This window comes from Merops nubicus, unplaced genomic scaffold (assembly GCF_000691845.1).
Source record: "Merops nubicus isolate BGI_N331 unplaced genomic scaffold, ASM69184v1 scaffold15999, whole genome shotgun sequence".
Classification (NCBI taxonomy): domain Eukaryota; kingdom Metazoa; phylum Chordata; class Aves; order Coraciiformes; family Meropidae; genus Merops; species Merops nubicus.
Genome location: NW_008630320.1, coordinates 26074 through 43536, shown reverse-complemented (window position 1 = coordinate 43536; position 17463 = coordinate 26074). Strand labels below are relative to the sequence as shown.

Sequence of the window (17463 nt, the reverse complement as noted above, 5' to 3'; positions counted from 1 at the left end):
ACTGCTGTCCCATGGACAACTTGTATTAGTTACATTTCCATCAGGATCTGCTCACTCCTTGGTTGTATGCTAATTGTAATTAGCATATCACTATACATACAAACTTACATGGTAGTTAACAATAATTGTGTAATTATTATATAATTGGAAATGCTTGCCTATTTAGAGGCACACATAGAGCTGGATTCCTGATGAAATTTTGAAAACCACCAGTGAATGACAGATGATTATCTGGTTGATTTTAACGGGAACTAAGTGTCTGTATCACTTTGGTTTGTGGAATATTATGGTAGGCAGCTCTCTGTCTTTACTAGCCTCAAAAACATGATCTTGGGATAAATTCTGGACATGTTAATTAAAACATTTAAAAAATTAAATTCTGATTTCAAGTTAGTAATTTAAATTAGCCAGTTATGGAATGAGGTATGTATATACAGTCAATTTTGCCTTTTATGAGGATGTGAACATGGAATGAACTGGGTCCTGTGGAAAAATATAGCATGTGTCCTAATATGGTGTAAGACATTATTGATACAAAATTAAGGTTGCATGAGCATCTCCAGATTTAAGTAGTTCTGTCTGTTAAATCTTGGTTTAATTTAGAATAATGCATAATATTGCTATTTTGGATGTAGCTTTCTAGGACTTCTTTTTAAAGAAAGTTTGTAGAGAGAAGTTATTGTAGAATTCAAACTGTTCTCTCTACCTTGTCGTGAGAGTTACAGTGCCTTACTTTTTACCTGTGAAAAATTATTCGACATTTAAGTGTGTTAGAAGCGGTAGTTAGCAGGGAAAAATGCAGAATCTAGTCTTTGCTACTTTAAGGGAGGAAATCATAAGAAAAGTGGGGAGTTATAGCTGGACTCTGTTTTAGGTGGTGTATGGGGAGCCTGCCTGCTGACTTTTAAGGTCAAAGTACCATGGATTTAACAGCTCAAGAGCTGCAAAACTAAGTGCAGCAAACATGTTCTAGGAATAGGGTTGTCCTTTGTTAGTCTGGAAATGTCAGCTTGACCTTAGAATAATTTTGTTTTATTGTAAACACATGTCTGCAAACTTATTCCTGAGAAATGTAAATAAAAGTATGAAACAAGTTTTTTTACCACTGGCTATCAGCACAAAAGCTGAATATGTTTGTCCATTGAAGAATTTCCCAGTGTAAGGGATATTTGTCCTGCACTATATCAAATGTCTCACCCTCTCTCTGCCCTTACCCTGCACCATTGCCCCACCTCCCCTCCCCTCTTCACCCCCTTCTCCCTCTCAGAAAAACACCAGGAAAAAACTATGCCCTCCAAAAGATGGGCACCTAGTAGGAAGACCGCAGTAATAAAGATATAAAAGTATGACAATGCTTATATTTTTTCCTGAATGTCTGCCAAGAATGGAATGACCACAGATACTGTGATAAAATAATAGCTTTTAAAAAAAGGAAAACTTTTCTCAAGTGAAACAACGTTTGTTCTTCTTTTTTAAAAAGTCTTTAAAATATTGTAATGATTGTCATTTTACGAAGTATAAGACAGAAGTGAATCTGAAGTATTGTATTTATTTTGAGAATACTATCTCAAGTTATTAATTTATAGTTGAAACTGCTTGCAAAGATGGTATTTTTAGATGATCTGAAGGTTATGTTATTAAATAATACTGATATGTGATTGTTTCTTCACATGTTCTACCTCACTGTTTGTCTGTTCATATGTAGGCTTATTTCCATACTCTTTTAATAGACTTTACACCTTTTGGAGACAGCAGGTTATTTGGAATTCTGTTTTACAGTTAGGTGGGAGGAGGGAGTGGAATTCAAGAGTACTTTGGAATTTATTTGTGATAACACTTTACTATTGTTTCTTCCTTTGCCCCACTTGTAAGTTATTAATTTTTATTATATTTACTTATTTTTATTTAATATATTAATGCAATATTAACACAGGAAAATAGAACAAAAGTCAGAATTTTAAAAATGGCTCATTTTATCTGTGCAGCTACTGTTGTTGTGTTTACTGGTTTATACACCTAGAATGGCAAAAAGGGTTTTGCTGTTAGACCATATTCATTATGCATTTAAATCAGTGCTGGAAAGTAGGATTTTGTCTTTAGAGCCCATCTATTATACGGTTAAATTAATGCTGCACTGTGAGAGTGAAGTTAAGAATTTACTGACCTGTTTGCTTTACATTTTGATTTTATGTTTTACATGAATCTGTCTTTCTGCATTTGATAGCTACATAAATAAAAAGGTTGCATGTATATGACATTAAATTTTTTTGTTCAAATTACCGTAACAAGTCACTTGAAATTTTATTTAGTTATGTGATTTAAAGCACTCAGTGGAATCTTACATGTCATTTTGCATACACAGTTTGTGGTCATGGCATATTTTTCCTGCGTTGATACTAAAATGTGGGCTAAGCTAGATTTGTTGTTTTTTTTATCATTAATGAGATACCTAGTCAATACTTAATGCTTCAAATGCACATTCTTCAAGCTAGAAGCCACTATTACATTCATGTTGTTGAAGGATTTTAAGGTACTCTTTGGCTGAATTTGGAAAGCATTGACATTTTGAATGGATACATGGTATTTTTTTTGCCAGTTGTTCACAGAGAAATATAAGTGGAGGTTAGCAATTTGGAAATAAGGACATGTAAATTCCAGTAGCAGGTCACATTAGTGATACACGCAGGTGATTGTTTCTAGCAGTTGTCAGTGGCAGAAGCTTTAGAGAAAAACGTATGAAGCTTTGGCTGAGCTCTAGAAAATTTTTCCTGCAAAAGTACAGCTGTATCCTAATCCTGTCTTTTGGAATCTGGTCATGCCTTGGGGCAAAAATGTTAGTTTACCATTACAACATTAAAGAAAAATCCCTCCTGTTACTGGTAACCTTTGATATTCTTGTGATTCATGCAGATGTCCTGTTTTTCACTTTGGAAATAAATTAGCGTATCCTATGTTCTGTTAAGTAAGGTGGTAAGCTACATGCAATTGATTATCTGAAGAGGAAGCATTTCTTCCTCTTAAGCTTGTTGCCTTTAAATTTCATGATGAATTTACAAGTAAAAGTAAATAGAAGTTCCCCATCTATCCTGTTAGTTTTGTATATTGTTGTCATGTTTCTTCATAGTAGTGTTTTGTGTAGAGTCCCAGATTTTTTAGAATTTTTTGCAGGCCTCTGATTACTGATATCTCTTTCTCTGAATACCCACTATTTCTGCTCTATCCTTTTTTTAGATAGGGGGACCAGAACTGAATACAGTTTTTCAGGTGAGGGCAAACCATTTATTAATGTAATGACATTTTATTTCTGGTGTTATTTTCCATCATATTCTTCATGCATCCTGATATTTGTTTCCTTTTTGACCACCACTGCAAACCAACTAGTAACACACCTATGGGTGGGAGGGAAAGTGGCTTTTGTATGTGAATAAAGCACTTAAAAGGCATGTATACTTGTGTACTGAGAATGGAAGCTGTAAGGTATGTGACACAAGCTGTAAGGATACCATTTGAAAGCAAGGCTTAACTGGAATTTGTTTTCAGAGACTTTTAAATGGACAGTTTGTTGGAGATATTTAATCCTGCCAAAATGAGATTGGGGGAGTACGTTTTCTTTTAAAACCCTAAACTACCCAGAAAGCTGCTACCGGTCATGTTTTTATCTTACGTTTTCCCCTTTTTTAAACCACTGGTGATAGAAATAAAAGACTATTAATTTTCCAGTTTGGTGCAGTGATGTGTTATGTAATCGAAAGTAAGACAAACTGATTTAAAACTTCACGCACTGTATTACTTCAAGATAAGTATGTTTGTCATGCTGTAGTTCTGATTTTTTTTTTTTTTCTTCCCAGTTTCTTTTCATTCACCTGATATCTGAATTTTCATGAACTTTCTTTTAATAGGCTGAGAGAGCAAGGAAGAAAAGAAGCAGAAGAAGCTAGTCAGAAAGAAATAGAAGAATGGGAAAAGTCACTTTTGGCTCAAGCAGGACCTACAAGGATGGAGACAATGTGGGAGATTCCAGCTATTGGTCATTTTCTTTGTTTAGCACAACAGATTTTAAATTTACCTGAAATAGTATTCTATGAATTGGAACGTTGTCTTCTGATGCCTCAGTGTAATTCTTTTTTATCTAAAATAATGACTTCTTTGTTAAGTCCTCCTCATCGCAGATCTACACTCCATCGCAGGCCTACACTTTCTTACAGCACCTGGGAAGCAGCACTCAGACAGAAAGTGCAACACTGGTATACAGTTGTAGGGCAGAGTGACAATCCTAATAGCTCTGCAGAAAAACTTGGATTGTGTCCCCAGTTTTTCAAAGTCCTTGGGGAAGTTAACCCGCTGGAGGAAAAACCATTTCATGAACTACCATTCTACCAAAAAGTGTGGCTGCTAAAAGGTCTCTGTGATTTTGTGTATGAAACACAAAAGGATGTTCAGGATGCAGTGCTAGCTCAGCCCATCCATGAATGCAGAGAAGTGATTCTTGGTTATGACTACTTGGAGAACGCCTATGTTCATTTTCCACAGTTCTGTGGTGCAGATGTTCGGATTTACAAACAAAAACCTTTTCAGGCTCCTCAATTCCCTTCTCCTCCCATCAAAGTTAAGAAAGTGCCACGTATTAAATTGGAGAAAGTAAAACATGATTATCTAAGAAAAAGCAATGAGGAGGTCAGTTCTGGTGGTAGAGAAAAGCTGCTACGTAATTCTGAGACAGGAGTAGAGAAAAGTATTGACTCCATCGTTACCTGTCCAGAAAAAAAAACACAAATAAGTAGCTCTGGAGTGACTACAGGGGAGATTAACTGTGAAATCAAGACCTCAAGAGTCTCTGAGATTGAAAAAACTAATTCCTATAAAGACAACTTGAGGAATTTGATTAGTTCAGGAGAAATTATTGGTATGGGTGGTCACCTTAGTTCAAGAGAAATAAGGGCTGTGGAGAATGGACAGGGTTGTCTGGAAACGGTCAGTGTAAAAGCTGAGATCAGTCCATTTGAGGAGAACACACTGAAAACTTTCCAAATGCATGTCAATGGCACTCGTCATGACAAGCAAGACATAAATTGCCACAAATCTACTAAAGAAACAATGCTAGAGAACTCACTGAGAAATAATAAGAAACTAAATAAGTTGCGGGCAAAAAAGAAGAAAAAGAAAAAAAAGAAGGATATACTAAATGAAAATCTACAGAGAAAACTTGATGTCTTGCAAAGAAAGCGTGAGATTCATCTTCATCCATTCAAATCTTACAAATCTGAGATCCAGAACAAGTTGTTCATAATTAAAAAGAAAGCAAAACACAAGAAGCACAAGTCTGGTAAGTTGACACTTTTAGCTGTAGTAAAAATTAGAAGGATACTGATTTATTTTTTTTCCCCAAATAGTTTTCTTAGTTGATTACAATTTATTTTGTGAAACGGGACAGTCTTTCTGCATTAGACTCTTCTGATGTTAATTTTAGTGTGAATTTTAGTTAAATAGTGCACATATAAAATAGACATACCAGCTGATTAAACCGTGATTCATTTGCAGAATCTGTCTTTAGACAATGTAATTCACTGGAAGAGTTTGTTTTGAAAATACTTAGGATTGATCTCTCTGAGTGGTTAGCATCAGAGAGTGTAGTTTTAAGGACTTTTTAGGTTGCAGTATGTCATAGCAGTTGTGGAAATATTTCTTCCCTTTCTGATTCTACCTTATCTAAATTACAAAGAAACAGGGTAATTATATGAGATCATGATTCTAGAATAACTTGTGCTGAAACTGTGCAGTCTTAGGCACCAAATAGTACTGCTTTGTCTGTATGCCTGATTACATTTCTGCTTAGTCCAACAGTTGAGATAAAGAATTTATGCAGATGGCATTTCTTTTACAGATGTGGACACCAATTTATTAAGTGTTTCAGGTAGGTGATGCACAATCCACATTTCAGTTAACTCGCTGGAAAACTATAAACCAATTTTAAATTTAAAATTTAAATTTAAAAGTAAATTTATGAAATCCTTAAGTTGGTTCAAACTGCCAGGTAGTTACAGTATTTTTAATGTTATATGAAGCACCATAAAGGTTGTCCTGCTGTCCTTTTGAGTGATGGGCTAAGCTTCCTGTGCTAGATTTTAGCAAGCTGCTTCAAACATTACGTTTTTTTAAGCAGCAGGCTTATTTTCAGAACAGTGTAGATTGATGGGTAAATACTGAATTTCAGCTGAAAAGCAGAGAAACAAAACCAAAAATTGGTGTAACAAAACGTCGTCTAAAGGGTAAGAGACTTCAGAGATCTGATGCCAATGCATTTTAGCTAGAACTGGAAATTTAAAGCTAAGAGAACAAGTAATGTTTAGATTCCAAATATTTGTGTGGAATACCCAAAGAACTGTCTTACTGTGTAAATCGCAAACTCCATCCTCCAAAAAAATCCAATGTCCACATCTGAACATAGATGAACTTCAGCTGTAACTCTTAAAATTTATGTAGTATTCAGCAGAAGTAATATATTTTCACATTCACTTTTGTGACTGTTGGCTCTCCAGATGTTTCACTGTTTTCATTCTTCTTAAAAGCAAACAACAGAATGAATAATAACCTGAATTGCAGCTCAGGGCTCTTGAATTTAGAGAACTATTGGAAAAAAAAAATTGGACCAAGAGTCCTTTATTTTTCTATGAAAGCATTTAAAGTAGGTCACCATCTTCATTGTAACCCTCATTTTACAACACATGCTTAGAAATCTACTTTCTGTGAATTAAGCAATGCTCATAGAGCAGCGTGTGCCAGTTTTTGATAGATTATTGTTTTGAAAGGCAATCACTTAGCAAAAGACTGGCAGTAATTGAAAGTAGCTTTTGAAGTTAATTGATAAAAATTATCTTTACTGTGACAACTGTTTTTCTTATAAAAACAACAACAGATTAAAAAGCTGCCTGTTTGCCTCCATATTTGTACTTGATACACTTAATAGCGTGTTAGCAGAATTTTTTTACAGTTGCAAATTGTTTTGTTTTTAAAGACAAAAGGAGACCAGTTTTGAAGTGCTGTTAGAAGAACAGTGAACACCCACATATGAATTTAATTTTTTTTGAAGAAATGCATCGTGAACAGTTTTTACAGAATGACTCTATATACAACAAAAATATATAATGTCAGTGAAAATATGCATATATTTAACTACTAATTTTTAATCTGTAACATTAAAGAATTTTTGGTCTTGAGCAGATCCCAGACTAAATCTTGCACTGTGAGTGGAAACTGTAGTGCGTACTGTAATAAGCTTAATGGAATAGCCAAATATAGGCAGTTCTTTTGGCTTGAAATTCCTGTCTTTTAACTGAAACAGTAGAAATTAAGTATATTAATAAAAGTGGAACCAAGGGAGAACTTCTTTCAGTTTCCTTTTTACATCTTCCATGTGGTGCACAGATGCTAATGTAAAAGCAGAAGTCCTTGGCTTCTCATTTTCCTGGGTACCTTATGTATAGTGATCTGCATAGCTATAATGTGATCTCCATTTCTTGCAAAGAGTTTGTTTTGTTTTCTTAAGTACTAAAAAGAGGCTGGATTTAGTAGTATCTTAGTACCAAGGCTCATCTGATGCTGATCTGATACAGGATTATAACAAAGATTATTTATCCAGTTACTACCCTTTGTGCTGAGCTTTATTACAATGTATTTTAGAACACAAATGTATTTCAAAAGCTTATTATAAAACAAGCCAGTATTCCATACCACTAAAAACATGGGGCTTAGAATAGTTTTAAGTTTTAATTTATGTATTTGCATGATTGAACAGTAAATTCTACTGAGCAGTAGAGTGCCACGTACCTCTTGTTTTTGGAATTCTGTATTGTGTCATAAGAGGCTTAACATTATCACAGGTAATTTAATAAAGAAAAGAGTTTTAGTTCTGTTAAGAGTACATATCTGTAGCTGTAGACCAGTACCAGATTCCATTGATCATCTGAACTTAGGTTTTAATTATACACATTTCTGTCATCAGAGAACGTTGCAGGTAGTATTACTCCCATTCACTGTCAGTTTCAGCCAGGAGAGAGATGTGTCAGTGCAGGTGAAAACGTAACAGTTTTCTGTCACCGATTCTATTGGCATTTGCACAGTGTTGCAACCCTGTCTGCACATTGAGACCTCATGTGTGTCTATTCAGTGAGCAATGATGGAAATTACTCTTCTCTACTTTTACTTTTCTCATGTCTCTAAGTACTTGTTGTGCTGGATCTGATAGTCTAAGTTCTGCTTAGATGGTATGTTCATTTCCATTCAAGTGGAGGTCATAGAACGTTCTTGTTAATCTGCAGATGGCAGACATTGACCTAGGCATGATATGAAGGGTCCTGTTTCTTTTGGTACTCTCCTGTCCTTTATCTCTTAATATGCTGAGGGTTTTCCTTTCTTATTCTGACTACTTCTTCACTACAAATTTTGACCTTACTGGAGAAAATTTTCCTTAAACTTTATGCTATTATGAGCAAGAGCTTTTCCTCCTATGCTTGTGAAGTGTCGGTTACTCCTGCAGCTGTCACACTGAAATGGATAGGTATAGATGGAATTCATGATAATGTCCAATTGTTTTGTAATTTTTCATAATGTTTAAGGCTAAACAGGATTTCTTAAAGCTCTTCTGAAATTTTATATTCTGTTTAAAGATACTTTTACAATCTAGAACAGAAGGAGATTTGGTAAAATGTGTTCTGAATTCAAGAAATGCTTTATCTAAATCTAATTAGAGCCACAATCACTCCACAATATCTTTTAAAAGTATAGGGAGTAGAAGAGAGCATCAGGGATGTAAAAGTGAGTACCCTTCCTTATTTTGTAACAAGGTGTCTGTTTTTTGTTTGTTTGTTTTTTTGTTTTGTGTGTTGTTTTTTCCCTTTTTTTTTTTTTTTGCTTTGTTTTCATGCTAATGATTTTCTAAGGCAGCTAAAAGTATCTTTGAGTTACAGTTCATGCTATTCAGGTGATTTGCACATCCCTGACTTCCTGTAGCAGTGATACCCAAAAGATGCTGTTAATGAATATATTGGAGAACACAGCCATATCATGAGCATTGCCGCATTTAGGAGGTTTTCTTACAAGTTATGAAAAAGAAGATGTAACTACTTTTATTGAATCTGCATCTTTGAGACAGGGTGATGGTTATTACTGTAGCGATGTTCTGTGTCAATATTGACAGAGTAGTACTCAATATAATGGAAAGGTGGAATTGGAGAGAGTAGTTCTGTGAAAGACTTGCATGCTGCACATGAATTTTAAATATTATTTTATTACTAGAGTTAGATAAATTAGGCTACAGATCCTTGAATTAGTCTGTGACAATGTTGATAGGCTGGTTGAATCTGGACTAGGGCCGCTATGCCCATGCAAGGGACAAGTTACATCAGAGATCACAGTGCAGGGAGAGTATGGAAGCATGAGAATTCTTGGTTGCATGCTTGAAGCTGGGGTTGAATGAAATTCAGAATATCCATAGGTTTGGAGAAAAATGGAGGCTACTTGAAATGATTCTGATACTGATTCTATGAGATAACTCATGTGCCTGAAGCAAAGGTTAAAGTAAGTCTTAAACTGAATCTTTTTTCCAGTTGGTATAGAAGTCACCAATATATCACACACCTTCAGAAGAACCTTGATATAAATTCTATACCATATGCTTGTGCTCTGAAAGATTCATAGACTATAAACAGGTGGGATGCTATTTCTCAGTATATTTTATTTCTTTAGAGTACCAAGATATTTTGTGAATGAAATCAAGAACTGCTTGCATGTGAAGAAATTAATTTAACAGACTGGCAGCAGTTTTTTAGTGTCTGGTGTACTGTGCTTGGGAGTTTTATGTTCACCGTTGTCTTTAGAGTTGTAAAAACTTGGTGTTGCCTAGCCTCTAGATCTGGAACAGCCTGTTAACCATGTTGAAAACATAAAATTCTACCAAGTTGTAACAAGTACTCCGTGCGTTAAGCTGCAGTGTCAGTGCACCTGACAGAAACATGTCTCGCTGAGGTTTTGTTTGGTTTACTTACATGGTTCTCTAGGTCAGGATTATTAATGCCTTGTGCAGACATGCTTTGCCGTTCTGACTATTGAAAGCATATGCTTTGCCAGTGTGGAAGCGTCAGAACTCTCTAGGATAATAATCTAGTATGGAGAAAAAGAGAGAGAGAAGAGACCTTACTGCTCTCTACAGCTACCTGAAAGGAAGTTGTAGCAAGGTTGATATCTTCTCACAAGTAATAACTGACAGGACAGTAGGAAATGCCCTCAAGCTGCGCGAGAGGAGGTTTAGATTTGACATAGGAAAAATTTCTTTACTGAGAGGTTTGTCAAGCATTGAAACAGGCTGCTCAGGGAACTGGTGGAGTCACCATCCCTGCAGGTATTTAAAAGATGTGTAGATGTGGTGCTTAGGAACATGGTTTACTGGTGGACTTGGCAGTGCTGGTTTAATGGTTGGACCTGATGATCTTAAAGGTCTTTTCCACCCTAAATGATCAAATGATTAATTTCCCAGATTAATGCATGCTATATTTTTAAAACAATAGCTGTTGGGGAAAAAGCTAGAAGACTAGGAGAATAAACAGAAAATAAAAATTATGTTGTGGTATCTTACAAACGGGTAGTACTGTCCTTGCTGAGGTAATTTATAAATATGTCAGGAACATTTCTGTGGCTTAGTGTTTTATTTGTCTACATTTCTATGCCTCTGAAATAGGACTAGAAGAGATCTGAAATATCACTAATTTATTTATCCTCCCTTCTTCATGCTCAGATGACAAGACCAACTTTAGACAGCTTCTGTTTCAGTTGCATCTATTTTTTTTGAATGATCACAATTAGTGTCCAGGTCCTAGTTTTTATGTTACATTGTTAATTGTCTGCACATTTGTTCAGTGATAGTATGTGGGATTTGTTTTGGCTTAAAAGGAAAACCTGTGACAGGTAGGACTGTTATATTGAAGCCAATTGTATGAGGTTTAACAAGGCCAAGTGCCAGGTCCTGCGCTTGGGTCACAGCAACCCCAGGCAACACTCCAGGCTTGGGGAGGAGTGGCTGGAAAGCTGCCTGGTGGGAAAGGACCTGGGGGTGTTGGTGGACAACTAACTGAACATGATCCAACAGTGTGTCCAGGTGGCCAGAAAGGCCAGTGACGTCCTGGCCTGGCTCAGAAACAGTGTGACCAGCAGGAGCAGGGATGTGATTGTGCTCCTGGGCTTGGCACTGATGAGACCACACTCTAAGTGCTCTGTCCAGTTTTGGGCACCACAGGATAAGAAGGACATGGAGGTGCTGGAGAGGATCTGGAGAAGGGCACAAGGCTGGTGAGAGGGCTGGAACACATGTCTCATGAGGAGTGGCTGAGGGAACTGGGGTTGTTTAGTCTAGAGAAGAGAAGACTGAGAGGAGACCTTATTGCTCTCCACAACTACCTGAAAGGAGATTGTAGTGAGGCTGGTGTTGGTCTCTTCTCCCAAGTTACTGATGATAGGATGAGAGGAAATGGCCTCAAGTTGTGCCAGGGGAGGTTTTGATTGGGTATTAGGAAGAATTTCTTCACTGAGAGAGTGGTTAGGCACTGGAACAGGCTGCCCAGAGAGATGGTGGAATCAACATCTCTGGAGCTGTTCAAAAAATGAGTAGCTGTGGCACTTGAGGCTATGGTCTTGTAGGTAGGGAAATGTTGGGATGATGGTTGGACTTGATGATCCTAGAGGTCCTTTCCAACTGTAGTGATTCTATGTTTCTATGATCTGCTGAAGTAATTTAAACCATTTTCATAGTCCCTTTACCTGGGATTATGGGCAGAGGAGCTCTAGCAGCCTTCAGTGGTGTGGCTTGAGAAGTTGCCACTCACAGCTGAAGTTGGCCACTGAAGCCCTTGGTGATTTTACCCTTCAGACAGAACCCGTGCCCACCTCAGCCTGGCTGCGGAAGCTCGGTGTCCGCTCTGCGGTGGCGCGACGGAGGCGTTCACACGGTGACGCTGTATGCGACAGGGCCAGTAGCGGGTAACTGCTAGGGGCTGACATCCCTTACCACTGCTGTTGTTCTTGATGGATGTGTCAGCCTGTGGTCTGAGAATAGAAACTAACAAACCTTGATAGATTTTTTTATTGTGGAAATCTGATCTTTGATTACATTTATTCAAAGATTTTTTCACTGGAAGGAACTAGCATATCTTTAGGTACTAAAGTCAATTTGAAAACTGTTCACAGTTCTGTCCATATTGTCTCAGAAATACTAAATAGAAGTTTTCCTTATCATCTTCGTTTTTTCTTTTCATAGAAAAGCTCTTAACATTTTTCTTTTAAAACTTGGTGAGCAAGAAATATTACTTTTGGAAAACAAGAGATAATTTGTTTTAAAAAGAGATTGATTATCACTACTATTGTTGTAACTTCTTTTGAATTTAAATTGGATATTTTATAAAAATGCTGTTAAGGTAGATTAGTTTGCCAAAGTTAGTTTGTCACATGTATTAATTCTGTCTGATTGTGTCCCATCTGCAGGGTTTTCATTTCTTTCAGTGAGTTGTATGTGCCTGCACCATAGGACATGTGGTGTGTATAGTCACAAAGTGAGGAGGAGACTGTGGTGTTGCTCTGTACAGATTAGTTCATGGAAGATGTCAGCCAGGGAATTGTTTAAGTCTTATGGTACATATATTCTAATAGGCATGCTTTATGATAACCCATATGTCACACTCTATTTTCAAAGACCACTTCTTGATTCAGTTTATACAGACAGCAAGGGTCATTTTCCTTGTGCTTCTAGTCAGTTCTTTTAATTTTTGTTCTGTCTGTTACCCCATATCTTCTTTCCTGCATGCTTTTCACATGCTACTGTAACTGAAGAAATACTTTTTTTGTCATTAATTTGGTGATTAATTATTCTTCCTAACAATTTTTGCCCCTTCTTCTGAAGGAAATATTGGGGAAAAGAGAGTATATTTTTGTTAGCTTTTTATTTTTTTTAAGTACACTGTCATACAGCACCTGCTGCTGAAAATACTCGGGTAAAATACTCGTGTAAAAATATGCTGAAAAGTATGTTGAATATATTCAAATAAAACAGAAATTTTAATTTTAACCATACTCAAAATTTCCTTCTGTTAAGAAGCAAGATGGTCTACCTGCCCCATATTTTTATACCTTCGTGTTCGTGCAAGATTTACCTTCTCTTACAGGTCTATAACAAGGAATTGCCATATGACCAGATTTCTTTTTGAGGCAGCTTGTCTAAGAAGTTGATATTAGATGTCCACTTCAGTTCTTTAAACAGAGAGCACTAGCTGCTTGCTCAGTACTCTTGCTCAGTACTAGCAATTATGTTTTCAATGCAGATGGGTTAATAAAATATATAACAAAAATGCTGACTTTTTTCCCCATTTTCAAAATATTTCTAATAAACATGCCTCTTTGTTTTATCACTTGTTCTGTAATGTAAATCTGTGTTTAGTTTTCATAGTTGAGGGCTCTTTAAGTTTTGTAATGTATTATTTTATGTGGAGTTTCAAATCTAGATTCTTTAAGCACTGTTCCTTGTCTCTTAAATGTGTTTTTTATCAGATTCAGGTAAGATCTGCAGGAAACTCACAGAGTAATAAACTGAAAATACAGATGCCTTGACATCCATGAATAGATGTATGTATATGTTTTTATGCATACATTTGCACACTCAAGCAGGCACCTACTAGGAAAAAATTAAATGCAATTCCTGCCAATATTTTCAGAATAAAAATATCAGGTCTGCCTCTGTTTGTGTATTACCAAGAGCCTTTAACAGTTATTTTTTATGACAAAATTCCACATACTTTGTATGATAATTTTTTTCTTTTTTTTTTTTTTTTTCAAGATTTTAAATTATTGTGCCTCAATGTGAGCACAGCCATATTTGTAGAGTGTTTGTTTTGGTCTGAGTCAACAGGTCAAAAGTGGGCTCGTTTCAATTTACCATGTGAACGTAGAAATAACTATGTAAGACACTCCATTTTTTTGCATATGTGGCTTGGTGATGTATGTGAGTTGTGAACCCTCACACTACAAGCAGTAAAACACTAGCCTTACCTTCAGGGAGTTTTCTAGTTACATCCATCTTCTTGTATAGCACAGTCGGGTGTGAAGGTCGTTATAGGAAGGTGTTTGATTTCTTGTAAAATGTTAGATTTTGCCACAGCAGAAAAAACAAATCAGTAATCTGATTTCATTGGTAACTTCAGTATGTTCATTTGGGGTTTTCTAGATGTTACTTGTGCTTTGAGGTTTTTTTTTATTCTAAGATGCAGAAGTTCCAGAACCTAATATGCAGTTCACTTTACAGTGTAAGAGAACATATCTTGCAGGTAAGATGCTATATTTCATAAGTTTGCTGGATTTCTGCCCTTTCAGAATAGTTGTGTGAATGTTACTTTTATACCTTAAGTTTTCAGGTGGTATACTGTGGGCATTGTAGCGGGTTTATTCTTTTTTCAGGTTTTCTTCCCTCCTCCAAAAAAATGACGGCCGTACACAGACCCTTGTTCAGTGTTTGCTTTTACTGAGTCTAGTCCTGATTGGTTGTGTTTACGTGCCTTACTGTCAGCCCGCTATTAGTTATAGTTTAACTTTCAAGTCTGTATATAATTTCGTTTTATTAATGAAGTACAACAAACAACATTATGAAGCTTTTCTCTTTTAATCTTACAAGGAAAAAAATCGGTATCTAAAAAAGCAATCACAAAGAAGAGGAAAGGTGTCACAAAGTCTACCATACCAGAATTTCAGGTAAATTATTTTAAATTTTGTTTTATGCACTTGAAATCTCAATGTCTGTAAAATAAGTCCTTTAATTTCTGATAGAGACCTTGGAAATCCTAATCAAAGATGAATTTCCTTCTTCCAGATCAAAAGCTTTAATCTGAAAGTGTTGTAAAAAGAGCATTTCACCTTTTCTTGGTAGAGAATGTTTTAGCATTTTTTTGTTCTATGTGGCTTACACTTTCATGGTATTATTTAAGATCTCAGATAAATCTGTTACAGGACAAAACCTGTCAAAACTAGGAGTTGTTATTAAGGTAGATATGATTTTCTGGGATAAAATTACTTGGATTTTATATGATGTGTGACGCTGTGGTCAATGAACTGAAATCTAGCTCAACTTATGGAAGGATTTGCAGAAAATAGGCTTCTGTACTCATCTTGTCTACAATTCTACCCCTTATCTGCACATGACCTTTAGACTAGAGAGCACTGAGAAAAGAGGACTAATTATGGTAATGTATTTTTATGGTACTGTAATAGAAACGTTACAGCACTTCAGTTCTAAGTCACAATTAATGGATGTATGCCTGCTCGGAGTTATCCTTTAGCTATAATTATTATTTTTTTTTTTTTTTCAGAAAATAATCTATGGTATTCTGAGCAACAGACCCACGTTAAATCATGACTGTTCTGTAAAACCCTCACACTGAATCAGTTTATTCCCTGATGATGATGTGTTTCAGGTGCAGCTAGTACAGTTTCTGGTGGTAAAATTAGTAACAGTCAATATTAAGAAAAGACTGATATTTAAGTGTACACTGACTTTTGTCTGTATTCTGATGGTATTGACTCAACTGTTTCCTAGCAGCTCCAACAAAGAGATTACAGTGTCTAAAGATTTTTTCCCAGCACATTATGTGCATGCTGTGGATGTACATAATTAGGTTAGAAATATAATTATTTACAGTATTAGAATACTGCGTTTAAGTAGTAGTAATGTCTAGAACATTATTTGCAAGTTATCCCAACTTTTTATATAACCAAGATAAAGTGTACATTTAAATATCTAAGTGTAAAAGTGAACATTATTAAATTTACCTATGTAAAATGTTAATTAAAATGCAGCAAAGTAATTCTGGCTTTTTAATCAAGCCAGGCTTTATAATCTGTTTTAGGTGAAGCTAAGATCAGTTGGTATAAGCAGTTTAATCTTATTAGGGAACTTTATCAGTTCAACTTGCCTTTTTTGAGAGGACAGGAAGGAATGGCATGACTGTTATAAGTATTTGCAAATATGAAAAGATTTATATTTGGAATACAGCTAAGACTTTTAGAGCCTAGTTTAATGTTTAAAATGTTTTGAGGACACATTTTCTGCTCTCTATCATACTTTCGAAGTCACAGACAAAGCAGTAAAGCATCTTTCAGTAAACATCAGTCTTACCTTGTATGTAATTTCAGATTCTACATTTATTTTTTAGCTGAAGGCTGCTCAAAAAAACCCTCAAACACAACAAAACAAAAAAACTAACCCAAAACAAAATCAGGTGTAAAATAAATTCTTCACCAGATTAAAAAAAAAAACAAACACAAAACTCCATGGTTTTAATATTTTTAAGATTATATGAGAAGTGAGTTTACAGCTTCGTAGATCAGAACTTAGCTGGCTGTTGTGTATTTCCTTTTTAAATAAATTCTGAGTTCCAGGCTTATTACTTATTGTTGCTCATTCATGTTTTGAAGAAAGGGCAGCAACTATATTGCTGTACAGAAGAGACACTAATGAGGGGTTTTTGGTTTCTTTTTGGGTTACAAAGTACATTCAGATTTGGTAACAAATGCCTTGTCTACATCTTTTGTCTTTCACCTCACATGTGTACACATGTAGACTTACATGTACTATAGCTAAGGAAAAAGGTGTTCATGCATTTTAAGGAACTGGGCTAACTTCAGCTTTTCTGTTTAACTGTGTCTTAGCAGTTTCAATTTTGTAAGCTGTGTTCTAAATTAAGTACAGATCTCAAAAAGGGACCGTCTGGATATTTGCTACAGGGAGATGGCAGCAATAAAGGCAGATTTACAGGAAATAAAAGTATAATGTAAAATCATTATAGAAGTAGCCTGAAATTAGACATGAGACCCTACTGAAGTGAGTAAAAATTATGCTAAAAGCTGAGTGCCAAAGGGGGCAAGGACAGAGCATCAGTGATCTGAGGGAGCACCCTGACTTTGTATTTATTAATAGATCCACAAATTTGATTTCTCTATATAATGAGAAATAGTTCATTTATAAACTCTGAGAAATGGATCATAAGAGAGTCGTAGCTTGGTCTTCCTGCCCTTAAAAAACAGGGAGACTTTCCTTCTTGGTGTTCTAGGAGTCATTGAGGGTCTTTGAGAGATTACTGAGATCTGAGATTTTGTCCTAACAGGAAAGATAGCACTTCCCAGATGAACACTGAATTTGAAAATTTTGAATACTGAATACCTGACACTTCTGTTGTATTCAGTTGAAAAACAGGGTGCTTATTGCCAATGAAAATTAAGCCCATATATTGTAAGTACTGTGCCTGGTATGAAAATGTCTGTGTTGTAGTTAGGATGTACATAAATAATAACAAGACTTGAACGGTAATGGAAACATTTGCAACTGGAATCTTTAAGCCACCATGTAGTGTTCTAGAGAATAGGGACTGATCTTTCACTACC

General features: G+C 35.8%; 1 protein-coding gene across 1 annotated transcript in view; it reads left to right on the top strand.

Moving 5' to 3' along the window:
• The first annotated feature begins 3463 nt into the window (after positions 1-3463).
• KIAA2026 (KIAA2026 ortholog) overlaps positions 3464-17463 on the top strand; it is a 39390-nt gene continuing 25390 nt past the window's right edge. Inside the window, exons 1-3 of the mRNA XM_008947259.1 lie at positions 3464-3477; positions 3900-5323; positions 14702-14778. Of these exons, the coding sequence (XP_008945507.1) occupies positions 3464-3477; positions 3900-5323; positions 14702-14778 (1515 nt within the window). The remainder of the gene's footprint in view (positions 3478-3899; positions 5324-14701; positions 14779-17463) is intronic.